At 43.9% G+C, this 15,723-nt stretch overlaps 1 protein-coding gene across 1 annotated transcript in view; it reads right to left on the bottom strand.

The window, feature by feature from the left end:
• Nucleotides 1-4,983, bottom strand: part of ABCC4 (ATP binding cassette subfamily C member 4 (PEL blood group)) — a 212,260-nt gene extending 207,277 nt beyond the window's left edge. Inside the window, exons 1-2 of the mRNA XM_014590934.2 lie at nucleotides 4,870-4,983; nucleotides 4,218-4,338 (exon numbers count right to left, since the gene is read on the bottom strand). Of these exons, the coding sequence (XP_014446420.1) occupies nucleotides 4,218-4,338; nucleotides 4,870-4,925 (177 nt within the window). The 5' untranslated portion in view covers nucleotides 4,926-4,983. The remainder of the gene's footprint in view (nucleotides 1-4,217; nucleotides 4,339-4,869) is intronic.
• Between the last annotated feature and the right edge of the window lie 10,740 nt (nucleotides 4,984-15,723).

The raw sequence follows: 15,723 nt of genomic DNA, 5'->3' as shown, positions 1-15,723 counted from the left end.
ATAAAATAAAGCAAATGAATGAATAAATTTTTTTTTTTTAAATGCAAAGGCCCAGTTTGGTTCTCAGGAACTCAGCCCTGAGTAAGGCACAGACGTCACTGTGCAGGTCACCTCTGGAAGAGTTTTATTTGCTCCTCTCCTTCCTGCCTGACAGCTGAGTTTTCCAGCGAAGATTTCCTCAGACATTTGCTTCCAACAGTACCCTACACTCAGCACCCACCTGCACCACAGACAACAAGGGGAAAGGGGGCTTCAGACAAAGACCAAGTCACTGGACTGGGCCAACAGCTGGTGGAGCCATTCACCAGGGGCCATGGGAAGAGGATCTAACTCCCTGCCACCCCGCCCTGTCACGGGTAGGCAAGGGTAAACCCACATCAGCTCCCGCGATGCCCCCTAACTCTGCACAACAGCACGCAGGACACCTTTATCTTCCACAGAAAAGGCCCAAGGCATTGTGGGTGGCAGCCTGTGTCAGGATCTAGCCCATGCAGAGGCTTCCTAAGTCCCTCCTCTGCCCTGAAGGCTCTGAGCAGGTGGAGACATGGTGCGGCCCCTGCAGTCCCTATGACAGTGCACACAGGGAACACGTGCTCTGGGACCTCACGGCTGTTCTGCTCTAATTAGTGTCTGCCTGCAAAAGCACTGTGTTCTCCATTAGCTAGCCCTTGAATGCTTCTCCGTGCATTACAATCATTCCTCAACTCTCACAGGACAGTCTGAAATCACAGGCTCTGAACCTCCCCCTGGTTCTTCCTGCTGGGGCCACTATTACCACCCAGGAAAGGCCCAGCTGGTCTTTTGGTTAGGTAAGAGTATATGGCTTAGGAGTCATGGTCAAATGCCACAGGTGTCCTCTACGTCGAGGAATTTAAAAGGAGCTCAAGGTCATTAAGGAAACACATATGTTTGCCACAAAATGCTAGGTTGGGTTTAGATCTCCTACCAACTAAAATATACAGATCAGCAAGCACCCTAAATTTATGATGGTAAAATAACAGCCTTCGGGGCTGGCAGGTGGCGTGATGGTTAAGGATGTGGGATTCCCACATGGTCGACTGCGGTTTGACTCCTGGACCTGCTGGCTTGGTTTCTCTCTCTTTGTCTCTCTAACGTGGTGGCTTGCTTTCTCACTTTCTCTCTCTTTCTTTCTCTCTCTCTCTCTCTCTCTCTCTGATCAAACTGGAAAATAATAGTAAAAATAATAAAGTTAAACAAAATAAATTTTTAAAAAAAGAAATAACAGCCTTCTCCATTAATCCAATTATTTTCTTTAAGTTTATTTTATTTCTTGAGACACCTGCCATCAATAGGGTCTCATCATGCCATGATCCCTTCCTCAGCCCTCTAGTCATGGCTCCTGGGTACACACACACAGTCTGTCTCAGGTTGACCAGGGAGCAGTGTCAGACTGCCAAGGAGCAGAGCCATTAGTACCGCTGAGGAGCAGAACTATTACTACGGCCAAGGAGCAGTGCTACTACTACAGCTATGGAGTAGTGCTATTGTTACTGCTGGGGAGCAGTGCTATTTACTACTGCTGTGGAGCAATGTTATCACTACTGCATGGAGCAGTGCTATCACTACTGCTGAAGAATACTGCTATTGTTACCGCAAAGGAGTAGTGCTATCACTACCCCTGAGGACTAGTGCTATTACTACTGTCATGGAGTAGTGCTATTGTTACTCCTGAGGAATATTGTTATTGTTACTGTTGGGGAGCTATTACTACTGCCGTGGAGCACATCTAATCTAACTGCTGCGGAATACTGTTATGCTATTGTTACCGCAAAGGAGTAGTGCTATCACTACCCCTGAGGACTAGTGCTATTACTACTGTCATGGAGTAGTGCTATTGTTACTCCTGAGGAATATTGTTATTGTTACTGTTGGGGAGCAGTGCTATTACTACTGCCGTGGAGCACATCTATCACTACTGCTGCGGAATACTGTTATTGTTACCGCAAAGGAGTAGTGCTATCACTACCCCTGAGGACTAGTGCTATTACTACTGTCATGGAGTAGTGCTATTGTTACTGTTGAGGAATACTATTATTGTTACTGCTGAGGAGCAGTGCTGTTACTACTGCTGTGGAGTAGTGCTATTGTTACTGCTGGGGAGCAGTGCTATTACTACTGCCGTGGAGCAGAGCTATCACTACTGCTGAAGAATACTGTTATTGTTACTGCAGAGGAGTAGTGCTATCACTACCACTGAGGAGTAGTACCATTACCATCACTGAGGAGTAGAACTACTGATACCCAGTATGAGCCCCCACACTGCTGCTGCTACTGTTGCTGCCACATCTAGTCCAACTACTGAGTACAAGCCCCAAGGTCTACCAGCTACCCTGCTCTCTACTTTTCTGCCATAACTACCAATATCCAACCTCCCACAAGAGAGGCAGCACTCAGCCATCTGTACCATGTTAAGCTCCCCCAGGCCCTAAAGCCTCCATGACAGCAATATTACTGGTGCTGGACAACCTTGCAATCAATGCACCCAGCACCATGGCAGGGCCTGTCCCCTCTGCTTCCACAGCCTCTACCTCTGTGTGTACCTCAGCCAGAAGCTTGCCCTGCAAGAATCACAACTCATTCTGAGATGGGCTCCAGTCATTATCTGGGGCTTAGAGACCCACCCCCCCTCCCCAAGGAGCTGGCAGCCCAGACAGCAAGAGTAACCTGAAATTTAGTTCAAATCCCATCACAGGAGCCACCATTATGATCATCCTGTTCTCAACAAATGGCTGTTAACAAAGGCACACCAGAGAATCGAGGTGCAGCAGAGGAAGGCCTGCTGCAAGAGATGACTCAACAGCTGTGGGTGACCACTCTGAGGCCATCATTCCTACACTCCCCAGGTGCTGGGTAGGGGCCATGGGCCCACAGTGAGGCTCCAGGGCTACCCGACATATGGATCCCTGGAGAGACCTCCACTTTGAAGCTTCATGGTCCCATCTGGGCAGAAAGTCCTGCACTCACAGACCATGAGGCCACCAGCTTGTCACCCTACTTCTGTCTAACTGGACATATTGTGGCCATGTAGAAGACACCCCGGCACAGGTTAAAGATGGGCAGAAAGGGGCCAAACAGTTGTGCAGCAGTAAAACCTAATGTTTTGCAGGGGTGACCCATACAAGAAGGCTCAAGTCTGGACACTTCCCTGTCTGTGCTGGGATGTGTGTGCCCACAGTCAGGCTGGTTGAATCAGCAGGTGTATCACAGTGAGAAGACCCTGTTGGGTGCATGCGTGCTCTGTCTGTCTGTCTGTCTCCTTCACTCATGAAAGAAACAAACTTTATCTATACCCTACGCAAGCCCCAAGCCAGCCCCTTAACCTGCATCTCTTAACTGTCTTCTAGGAGGACATCAATGGAAGCCCTTTGAAGTAATGGAGGTCACTGACCTCAAGGCTTTCTGCCTTTGTTTTTCCACCAAATACTCATATTCATATTCTGCAATGCCAGACCACCAAGACTCCACCCTATAAGCAACAACCCACCCAAGGACCGAGGATGACAAAAAAAACAAGCATGGATGGCACAGGAACTCACAGGTGTCCACCCGGAAGTGGACCTCCTCCACCGAGGACGTTGTGGCTTACAGCAAACAGCCACTGGGAAGGGAATAGCTCCTGGGAGCCCCAGCCAGATCTGGCCTATGGGACACCACAGCTAGCCCAGATAAGGACCCGGAGCCCAATACCTTCCTGGGAAGCATTGATCAGATCTGGCATGGCTAAGCTACCATTCATTTGCTGAGCACCTGTAAACCCTCTTTTATTATTCTGGGCTTTAATCCAAATTTACCTCCTTCAAACCAAAGGGCATAAAGCTCTTGAGGTTATAGGATTCTCATTTAATTGAGGACAACTTAGCATGTGTAACATTCACTGAACACAAGCACTGTCCATAGCAATGGTCTAATGGACCTTTTCTTCTCAGCACTATCCTTCTCTACGGCACTATTTATTAAAGAAAAATAATAATGCCCTTGAGCTTCGGTCACTTTAATGTTTACCATCCTCTACATAAATTCAAGTGCTAACTACATCATGTTTCTAGATGTATTTCATGCTCACACCTTCACATATTTTCAAAATGTATCGGGCCTCTTCTCCTTTTGACTCCCCATGTTTCCTTCAATACTGATCATATCTCATGTATTTACTTCATGAATATTGAAAAACAATTCAGGTAGGTAAAGGTGTTTACCTCAATTAGGGTAAAAATGCCCAAAACTAAATAGGATTTCCAGTAACACTTTATGATTGCTTTTGTTAAAGAAGGCTTCTGTGCATCCTTCTCAGCTTTCAGGACTTCTCTATCCCAGTACCTACAAGGAGAAACAAAGCTCAGTGAGGAAAAGGACACCCTACCATATGGTACATGGGGGTGGTAGCGGGGTGACAGATAAGCACTTGTCATAGGGCATGCTGTGGCCATCCCAGAAACCACCTCAAAGGGCTCCTGAAAGACATGTGGTACCAAGTCTGTGGCACCAGTTAAGGGGCCTTAAAGGGGATCTCAAGCTTTGCTGGATTTCCAGCACCATGCATAGCCCAAGAAGGCTGCGTGTAGACAAGCCAGGCAGCCTCTTCCAGGAATACCACCTCCAGAGACAGGCTACAGGCACCCAAGGCCTTTGGCCTTGGCTACCCTAGTCCTGCAAAAGGATAAGAAAGACAGGTTCCCCCAGGTCACCAAGGAAGGCTTAATCCAGTAACAGCTTGAGGAAGATGTGGCATATTGGCAGAGCAGGGGGTGCAGAAGGGCCCCAAGAAGGTGAAACCCATTCCAAATCACTGGCCACACACTTAGAAATTCTCACTCTTCCTTACCCTTCTCTTTACTGCCTCTTGCTTACCCTTGCAGCTCTTCTCCCAGGTACTTGGAGCGGTCTTCTGGAAGCACTGAATACATATCATCTTCTTCTAATCTCCGTTTATGACCAATTTTAAACAAGGGGTTTAGCCACCTGTTAGAAATTAAGAGGAAAAAAGAGTGACATATGTTCAAAATTAAACATTTATGTTAAAGTACAACAGAATCCTAACCCCATGGGTTTTATAAAAATTTACATTCTAAATAGAGAGGTAAAGAAAAATTTAAGCATGTGCTTTATACACACATCCATGGGTTTTACAAAAATTTACATTCTAAATATAGAGAGCTATAGAAAAATTTAAGCATGTGCTTTATACACACACACACACACACACACACATGCTCCCTAACCCACTAAAAGGCCTAAAAGTAATGACACACCAATAGCTGGGAACACTCCAGAGCCCAGATCTTCATTTTCAATACCATTCTCCCCTAAAAGGAACCAGGACTCCTTAAAGAAATGGCTGACTACTAGGTTGGGGCAGAGAAAGTACAAGATGGGACATGAACATCCTCTGTCACAAAATAAGGAAACATTCAAAGAATCATGAGGACAGAGAAGTCAACATGAAGCTTTGAGCATCAAAATCAATCATGAAAACAACAAATAACCCATTGAACAACGAAGAATCCATGAACCCTTACTGCAATACAAATCAGACAGAGAAAAAAAGCTCTTATACAGAAGGAACGGTGGGCTCAGAAAATTATCAATGGACACTAAAACCAGTGGGGGCAAGGTTGATGAGAAATAGGAGTATTTATGTCATCTCAGATTATCTCTCTACATTTTATTATCTACTACAAATTATCTGAATGATAAAAACGAGAAGAGAAAGACCAAAGGTTAACACTATTTTACTGAGTTTACTAGGGCGAGGACCCCATGCCAGACCATAATCCATGAAAACAGAGACAGTGTTTTTCCCCTTGATTACTTCAACCTTCACAGTACAGCATGGGTGACAAGGAGGCGCACATGACATATTTGCTGAATAAAAGACAATCTATGAAAACCTGGATGGTGGTCTAGTGATAAAACACAACACTTTGAGAGGCAATCCCACACAGGAAGTTTCCTGGTTCAGATCTGGAGACTTCCTTGAGTACCCCTGGCACACACCAGCCTATAATCTGGGGTTGACTAAAGACTGAGGGCAACTGCAGTGTCAAGACTCCATTGGGGGTGTGGTATCTCTAAACAAATAAACAAACTGGTAAGGGGTGGGGCAGAGAGAAAGACAGTGAGAGGCAAAGTGAGAAATCACACACACACACACACGCAGGGGGAATGGCCATGGTGCAATCCCTTCTTCATTCTTCTCCTGGGATCTTGGGCACACACGCACATGCACCTACCTGACAGGTGTTTCAAGACACCAAGTCCAGGACTGGAACCATGGTAGACCACGTGGGAATCCCGCAACCTAACCACTATGCCATTGGCCGACCATACAAACTTATTTTTAAAAAATGAGTATGAATTATTAAAGAAGCAATAATAGAAATTGAGCTTCAGATGTTGCTAACCCTGCGAGCTTGGTCCAAAATTAAGAAGATTGGATTCTAGTCCCAACAATGGTACTAAGGCCCCCAGGATTTCCTGGAATTGCTAGCCCCCCCAGCCACTTATTTTTTTTAAACATCTTTCTTACTTCTTTTAATGTTAATTTACATTTTATCACATCTTTACAGTATACATTTCTTTTTCTAACACAAATATCATGCATATCAGTCAAGACAAGGATATTACTATATACATTATCATCAGCAAATAGTTTCTCATTTCTGACATTTTTTTCTTTCCTCTTTCTCCTCTCTCTCTTCCAAACTAAACTTTTTTTCATTTCACATTTTATTGATTCACAAAAAAATCTTAAAGTAAGGGCAAAACTAGAATCTAGGGACAAGTGCACTGTAATTTTCTTCTGAAACATTTTTGTCTTTCCATTCCCCCTTTTACTAAAGAGAGGTCTAAACTAACTTATCTACAAAAAAAAAAATAATAATAATCTCAATTTGGTCTATTATTTGCACAAAGTCCCATAAGAATTCAATTTCGGATGTTAGACAACATGCACTATTGTATTATTGAACTTACACAAATAACAATTCTGCCACAAAATAAGAATGCTCACAAATATTTTCCTATTGCAAAGGGGTCAGGAAGGGAGAAAAGTTTGTTTCGATTTTAAAAAATTATTTTTTAACTAATTGCTGGACTTAACAACTCAAAAGAAAAGGGAACCAGCAGTTAGCGTAATGGGTATGTCGCTAGACTCCCACGTAGTCGACCGCGGTTCGTGTCCCGGACACGGGGGCTTAAAATTCACGCCGGGCACGTGTGCGTGCGTGCCCAAGATCCCGAGAGGAGAATGGAGGAGAAGGGATTGCAGCGTGACCATCCCCTCTGGGGGGTGATTTCTCGCTTTTTATCTCTCTGTCTCTGTCTGGCGAGCGCATGCACCCTATAGCGAAAACCTCTCCCAAAAAAAAGAAAGAAAGAAAACAAAAATCCTTAAATCTGGAAGATGAAGAATAGAACAAAATCAGTAATGTTTTAGGAAAAAGTCATAGAATTCTATTTCTCCAGTTCAGTCTAGTGTAATCTTCCGTTGAACTTGCAGTGTTAGTGTGGTCTGACTTTCCCGTTAACATTCAACATTATTATTGATATTTCAGAACTTTTCCATATCATTAACTTGGCCTTTCTCTTGGTCATTTTTTTGGTCTCTAATTAGTCTGTCTTTAGTTTCCCTGGTATAGAACTCCCTTCAGAACTTCTTGAAGAGCTGGTCTAATGTTGGTAAATTTTCAGATTTTGTTTATCTGAGAATGTTTTTATCTTTTCCTCCCACATGAAGGATCGTCTTACTGGATATAGTATTTTTGGTTGGAATTGTTTTTCACTTCAAACTTTGAATACATTTTCCCATTGCTTGCAGTGTTTATGACATTAGCCTGACAGCATATCCTTTGAAAGTAACATGAAGTTTTTCTCTTACCAACGTTAGGATCTTATCTCTGCCTGTGGTTTTGATCAATCTGGCTATGATGCGCCTTGGAGAAGATCTTCTGGGGATGATTCTATGTGGGGTCCTTTGTGTTTCTTGGATCTGGATATTTGAATGCCTCTCTAGGTTTGGAAAGGTTTCTTCCAGGATTTCATGGAATAGATTTTCAATGCTCTGATTAGTTTCTTCTCCTTCCAGGATACCGATTATCTGGATGTTTGGGCATCTAAAAGTATCTAGTATTACACATATATTATTCTCATTGTTTTGGGATTATTTTCTCAGTCTTTTTGGTGAATTTTTCTAGGTCAGTGGTTCTATCTTTTACATCTGACATTCGATCTTCTGCATGATCTAATCTGCTTTTAATACTTTCAAGGGAGGTTTTGATTTCCTATATTATAGCCTTCATCTTTAACAGTTCTGTTTGATTCTTTTTTATGGTGTGTATCTGCTCTTTCAGATCGTGGAAGAACTTCCTCACCTCTTGGAACTCGTCTCTTCTGCATTTTCTGGAGTTCGTTGTCTCTCTTGCATCTCTGTTAGCTTTGTCACTATGAATATCCTAAGTTCTTTATCTGACATTTCCATGAGTTCCACTGTACTCTCTGTGGATGATGAAGGGCTGTTCTTTCCCCCTGGGGAAGAGAAATTTTCTTGATTTCCCATACTCCTTGTGCCTCTGTGGTGGTGGTTTCTGGTTATCTGATGGATTATATATAATTTCCTACCTTCTTAGAGTTAATTCTGAGTGTTAAAGGCATGTGGAAGGAGATGGCCTGCAATTTTTCTGCAGTTCGATTTCCCTGATCTTCACCAAGGAACCTGGCTTTTCGCTGTGTGTTGGGCTGGAAGGAGAGGTTTGGGAACAGAGGCTTTTTCCCATTAAAGGGGTAGGGCCAGATCCACCTCAGGTGCACATGGGTTCTGGCCTTTCTTTGGGTGTTGGGCTGACAGGAGGTATCCCCCTCTCCACTTCTCCAGATTTAGCACGTCCACCACCTTTGCCAGTCACTCACTAAAAGTCTCCAGGCCTCAGTTTCCTTCCCAAACCTTGTGTAAGTCTGGGAGATTTACTACCATACAGATTTGGAAACTCATCAGGATATTTATTCTACAGCTATTCCCTGCAGGAAAAGCTTAGATCCTTAAGATTGGAACTGGCAGAGAAAATAATACCCTGAAAATCCCTCTCTGAAATTCCGCTAGAATACAGCTAGAAATACTCCACTAGTAGCTTTAGAGCCTGGAGTTGGTCAGTTTCTGATTGTGTGACCTTGAGCTAGTCATACAACCTCTCTCAGTATGGGACTTGGACAAATGGGAGAGAACCTGGAGTCACACTTCCCAAGAGTGTTAAGAGGATCAATGAGGGGTGCTTTGAACACCAAAATTTCACCAAATATCAGCCAATATTGTGACATAGTCACATGTGGGCTGCATTAGGAAACTGCTAATAACTGTGATAGATGAGATTACTCAGTTTGGCAAAGTTCTTTTATTGTGGCTTTTTTTTGGGGGGGGGTAGGTTTTCGCTATAGGGCGCGTGCGCTTGTCAGACAGACAGAGAGAGACATAGAGACAGAAAGCAAGAAATCACCCCCCAGGGGGGATGGTCACACCGCAATCCCTTCTCCTCCATTCTCCTCTTGGGACCTTGGGCATGCACGCACACACGCCCAGCGTGAGTTTCAAGCCACTGGGTCCGGGACGTGAACCACGGTCGGCTACATGGGAGTCCAGCGACACAGTAATTACGCTAACTGCTGGTTCCCCGTGGTGGAATTTTCAAGGCCAGCAATTTTCTCTTCTATGTCTGAGATTCTATTTTCTGTATGATCTACTCTGCTTTTAATACTTTCAAGGAAGATTTTTACTTCTTATATTATAACCTTCCTCTCTAGCAGGTCAATTTGATCCTTTTTTTTTTTGGAGAGGTTTTCGCTATAGGGCGCGTGCGCTGGCCAGACAGACAGAGAGAGACATAGAGACAGAAAGCAAGAAATCACCCCCCAGGGGGGAATGGTCACACCGCAATCCCTTCTCCTCCATTATCCTCCTGGGATCTTGGGCACACACGCACGCGTGCCCGGCGTGTAAGGTAAGCTGGTTGGTTTCTCTTGTCATTGGGTGAATCAGAGTTGCTAGGGTGGATCTGGTAGCAGAGTGGAATTTTCTGAGATCTTGAATTTAGCTTGAATACTCTTGGAGTGTGAACACTTCAATCTTGGGGAGCTGTGGTAGCTCCTGGATCAAACTCTTGTGCCTTCAGACTCTCAGAACTCAGAGTCTCTTAGTTTTGAGGTAAAAACTCAATTGAAACCATCTTTAGATCCTATACTTTGGAGTCACTGAAAGCCCATCAATTACATGCAGACCACAGGAAGGGCTTCTTAAATTAGATAGTCCCTGTGTAAAACATGTCTCTTAAGGGTGACATGTTGGCCAAAAAGCTATGATGAAAGAACTTTGCCAAATCGAGTAATGGCTTTGTGTAAAACATACCTGTTAAAGGTAATATCTTGTCCTTAAAGCCACAATAAAAGGGAACCAGCAGTTAGCGTAATGGCTATATGTCACTGGACTCCCACGTAGTGGACCGCAGTTCCCGTCCCAGACCCGGTAGCTTAAAACCCACGCCGGACACGTGTGCTTGCGTGCCCAAGATCCCGAGAGGAGAATGGAGAAGGGATTGCAGCGTGGTCATCCCTTCTGGCGGGTGATTTCTCTTCTGTCTCTCTGTCTGTCTCTGTCTGTCTGGCGAGCGCACGCACCCTATAGTGAAAAACTTCTAAAAAAAAAAAAAAGAAGAAGAAAAGAAAAGAAGGTAAGTCACTACTGAATTAAAGTATTTGAAATCAAAATAGACTCAGTTTCTACTGAACAATGCCACAAATTAGGGAACATTTGACTTATGGACCCTCACTCCCAGCCCCTCTCACTGCTGAAAACTCAAAAACCCAGGTTGAAACATATGGTTAACAGCAAGGGCCAAAGATTTTCATTTGCAACCACAGGCTCACTTCGGCAGGAGACTGAATTATCTTCGACCACCTACATAAGAAATTACACATTATACTACATAGAGACTTAAGGCAACTGATATCTTAATTCCAATTTATCCCTGAGAGTGTTTAGTCAACATTACAGGTTGTTGTCAAACCAGTCATTCCTCAACCCAATCCTGCCACCCTATAGTCCTCCTTTCCATGAAGTTACTCTCTTCTTCCCTTCTCCTTCCATATATTGATACTTAGCACACAGCATCATTCTCTCCTAACTGTCCCACCATGGACCATAACTGCTTTAAGCCAATGACACTCATACTAATCACCATTCTCAGGTTCAATGCTTGGTATGTGATACTCAATAAACAGTGACAGAATGAAAGGATGAAGTAATGCATTATTGAACAAGACAATGGCTAGATTATTTGAGCAATGATTGAGAACACAATTCAACACAAACTCAATAAAACACAGTCAAACTAAATTCCAAGGGCAGGAAACCATAAGCTCCAGGGATATGGTAGAGCTCCCGGGGGAAATATTCTCCACCCCACTGTCACAGCTCACCGCACCATCTTCACAAGGTGGGAGAGGATCTCTTGAACAGGAGCCAGTAGAGAGTTCTGAGGATCTATTTATTGTTGGTGGTGATTTTTCCCCCACAAGAATCTAAAAAGTTCTAAATAGTGTTTTCTTAATGTGGTGTAAAAGGAAGAACATCAGATTAGGAGTCGAGTCCTGGAATACCGTTGTCGCTCTCCATCTCCGAAATCTTGACAAAAGTACTCAGTTTCTATGAACTTCACATAAGCTTCCAGGAGAGGAAACAAAAGCTAACATATCTAGGAGTTGATAAATCCCTTCTCTTTCTCTTTTTTCCCCTTTCAGGTCTATCAGCCCTCTCTGTTTCCTTAACACCTTGAATGCCCTTTCGATTTTTCTTTTCTTCCATCTTCTTGAATTTTCTACAATTGGCCAAGATAGGACCAAAATATTATTTCGTTACTTGATATTTATTGAATCAAGGTTGTTCTCTCTTAAATGGAGATTTTATACTGCACTAAGAAGCCAAACCTAATAAACACTTTCAAGTAATGGTTACTCATGTACATGACCCTAAAATTATTTTGTGTTAAAAGATTAGAAATAAAATCAAAAGAACATTTTGGAAGGGAAGATGATCTCTACTCTATAACTACTGAATTTAGCCCTGGAAACAGTATCCGGGAGGCAGGTGAGAAATCTGCACTCATACTGCTAGAAGTAATGGTCAAAGCCATGGGTTTACGTAAGAGTTCAGACAGCAGAGAGGGGTAAGGGCGTACTGGGCAGAAATCCCCCACTACAGCCTACTAAAGGCGCTTGCTCATGTTCTCTGGTGTTACGCATCTAAAAAGACACAGGGGTCAGACAGTGGCACAGTGAACACAAGAGGACTCCCAAGGGAAGGTCCTTGGTTCACATCCCAGGGTCTCCTTGTACACAATGGAGATACTAGTACATGTGCCCGTAACCCAGACTTGTTGAAGCTAGAGGTGGATCACCGTGTGAAGACCCTGTGGGTGCCTTCTCTCTGTCTCTCTCTATCATAGAGGAAACAAATGAATAATTTTTAAAAAGACGACAGAAAACTCACTGATGCACAGAAAGACTTAAGCTAAAAGGCCTTTGTGCTTCCTCCCAGTAACTTTTTCTGTTTAAAAGCCACAAAGGAGTCAAGGACTAACATTCTGACTCCAGGAATTCAAAATACCTATCGTTCCTATTTCTTTGGACAACGTATGTAGGTTCACACACCACCCTTAACCCTGAAGTGCTCATTTTAGCATCCTCAAATGCTATGCAACTGTGTGGCCTTTAGTTCCTGGTTCAGCTTCCACTGCTCTTCCATCCCTTCTCGTGTTTCTAAGGAAAACAAGTAAAGATGCTTTTCCCACTCTCCCCACCTCCACAACTAGAAGGGTGAGCACACGGCCAGCCACTGCCTTTCCCCGTTCCTTCTTCGAAATGGCTTCATTGAAGAAATGGTCCTGCTATGACTTTGCATTTTGCATATTCAGAGATGTGTCTCCATATAATTACAATAAATGGAAGGCTAAGTGCTCCTTCTAGACATGGGCAATGCCCTAATGTGAATTTTGGTGGAAATGGGATTTTATAAACAGAACAGAGTAGGGTTACTTTCTACATGGCACTATGGACACGATTTCTCATAGATTATTATTGCATGTCTTTTTGTTTTTTTAAACTCTTTTCCTATTGCAGCTTGTACTTCTTTCTTTCTTTCTTTCTTTCTTTTTTTTGAGAGATTTTTGCTACAGGGTGCGTGTGCTTGCTGGAGAGATAGACAGAAAGTGAGAAATCGTCCCCCCAAGAGGGACGGCCATGCCACAATCCCTTCCCCTCCATTCTCCTCTCGGAATCTCAGGCACACACGCACACGCACCTGGCGTGAGTTTTACGCTGTCAGGTCTGGGACTTGAATCGCAGTCAACTACGTGGGAGTCCAGTGACATAACCATTATGCAACCTGATGGCCCCATTTCTTTCTTTTTTTTGATGTATTTTTTAATAGAAACAAGACACACTATCATTATAATCTTCAAACATTGATGCATTTGAAATTTCATAATTTGATAAAGCATTCACGACACAATCTACAGACTAGTCCGACTCTTGTCTTTTTCTCTAAATCTGGTGCTTCATTTCTGTACGTCTGTCTGTATTTATTTATTGGACTAGAGGGCATGTGTTTGCCAGGGAGATACAGAGACAGAACAAAGAAAAAGCACCCCTGCATAGAGAATGGTCCTGCCACAACCCCTTCTCCTCCTTTGGGGATTTGGAGTACAGAAAACCCACAATTGGTCTATCCTATCAAACAAAACCATCCAAAATTGCAGATATAAACACTAAACAGGTCTATAATAGAAGATTTCCTACAAACACTGGTTCTTAGCCTATACTCTGCATATGGGTTTCAAGAAAATGGTGAAATGATACAAAGGGGTACACATGTACATTTCCCCCTTTTTTTTTTTAAGTTTCTTTATTTAATTCTTCCATTGTGGCTGGGCATCACCAACAGGATTCTCATGCTATGATCCACCCCCAGCCACAAGCAGCCAGAATTACAGGCAGGCAAACATACACCAGCATGTACAGGGAGACCTTGGGATGTGAACCCTGGACCTTCCCATGTACTTTCAGCATCACAGAACGCTGTATTACCACTGCAGCACAACTGGCTCCACACGTGTTTTCTTCTTTTTTTTGAGAGAGAGAGATTTTTTTCCTATAAGATGTGTACACTCACCAGAGACAGAAAGCAAGAAATCACCTCCCAGAAGAGATGGCCACACCACAATCCCTTCTCCTCCAGTCACCTCTCAGAATTTTGGGAACACACGCACGTGCACTCGGAATGAGTTTTAAGCCAACAGGTCTGGGACTCAAAAAGTAGTCGACCACAGGGGAGTCCAGCAGCATAGCCATTATGCCAGCTGCTGGTCCCAAATGTCTATTTTCTAGTCCGTAAGTGGGAAAGGGCTGGTAGAGCCTGGGTTAGGACCAGGATATGGCTTCTCCTCTAACACCCAACGCTTAAACTCTGACCCAAACCTGCACACCCAGTGAGCAAAATGAAAAACAATCAAATCATCATCAGAGCTGCCCTCCTTACAAAGTTCCCAGCGGCCTGGCTTTAAAGAGGGTCTGATGCCTCATTCCCTCCATTTCCACCCCATTGTCTGTGACCCCCCAAATTCCTATTCTCTATGCCCCAAAATTAAACTCTCACCCAGGCACAGATAAATTATCTCGTGTGAGACTGGAACAGTGCCTAGAGGTGAGCTATGTCAACATGGGTCCCCACCCTACCTGACCTAGAATGGCCCGTGGCCAACTCAAATTGAATGTGGGTGACAACTATCAGTTTCCTCATTCCTCTGTGACTTTCCTCCATTTCTGAAACTTGCTCAAAAACCCAATTTCTCATCCCTTTCCACTTCACCTGCTCCCTGTTCCATGTCCAGATAAGCAAGGCGGCCGTGCAGGCCTCCTGAGTGCTCCCTAGCTCCCCCAACCCGTGTCCTGGGCTTCTTCACCTGGGTCTGCCCACAGTATGGGCACCACAGAAATGTCCTACCCCAGAGCTTTGCAGCCTCTCTGGTTTATCCCCAGCCGCCTTTGTTTCTCCTTTCTCTTGCTAACTGACTCATGCATTTTACCTCTTCACAGCATCCCTGGTCTTCTCATCCCCTCTTCCCCACATTTTCCCCCACAGTACAATCAATACTGAGAAGTTATAACCATTATGCAAGGATTATTGTTCTAGTCCTCTTCAAAATGAAAAAAAGGAAAACAAAGACATACGACATATTTGCAAGCAATTCAGCAACAGAATAAACTGAGAAAATGCAAGTAAGGCGCTATTTCTGCTGCCCAACTCCCATGGCTGTAATAGATTGAAGCACAGTTCCCAGCAACTAGTAAGTAAAGATCTTCGAGCTAGTAGCTGATGCCCACTCTGTTTCCCATGGTCAGCATAGCCACCCGCCGGGCACAGGGCTCAACTGCCACCAAGATCCCTTCTGAGCCTGTGAGCACGTGACGTGGACTCTCCTTTGAAAATCAGGCCATTGGAGCCCGTTCAAATCAAAGGTTTTCTTCCATTGAAAACCAATGAACTTCACCCCCAATAAAGCATAACAGAGCTCTTGTTTCCAAGCTCAAGGAACCCCTAAGTAAGATGAAGGACTGAGATGGCCTAGCTAAGAACTTGAAGCCATCTGGATCGGTGTACCAAGA

The sequence above is a fragment of the Tupaia chinensis genome, unplaced genomic scaffold, assembly GCF_000334495.1.
Source record: "Tupaia chinensis unplaced genomic scaffold, TupChi_1.0 Scaffold000503_1, whole genome shotgun sequence".
Lineage (NCBI taxonomy): Eukaryota > Metazoa > Chordata > Mammalia > Scandentia > Tupaiidae > Tupaia > Tupaia belangeri.
Note: the sequence above shows the minus strand (reverse complement) of the source record. Positions and strands in the feature narration are given on the sequence as shown.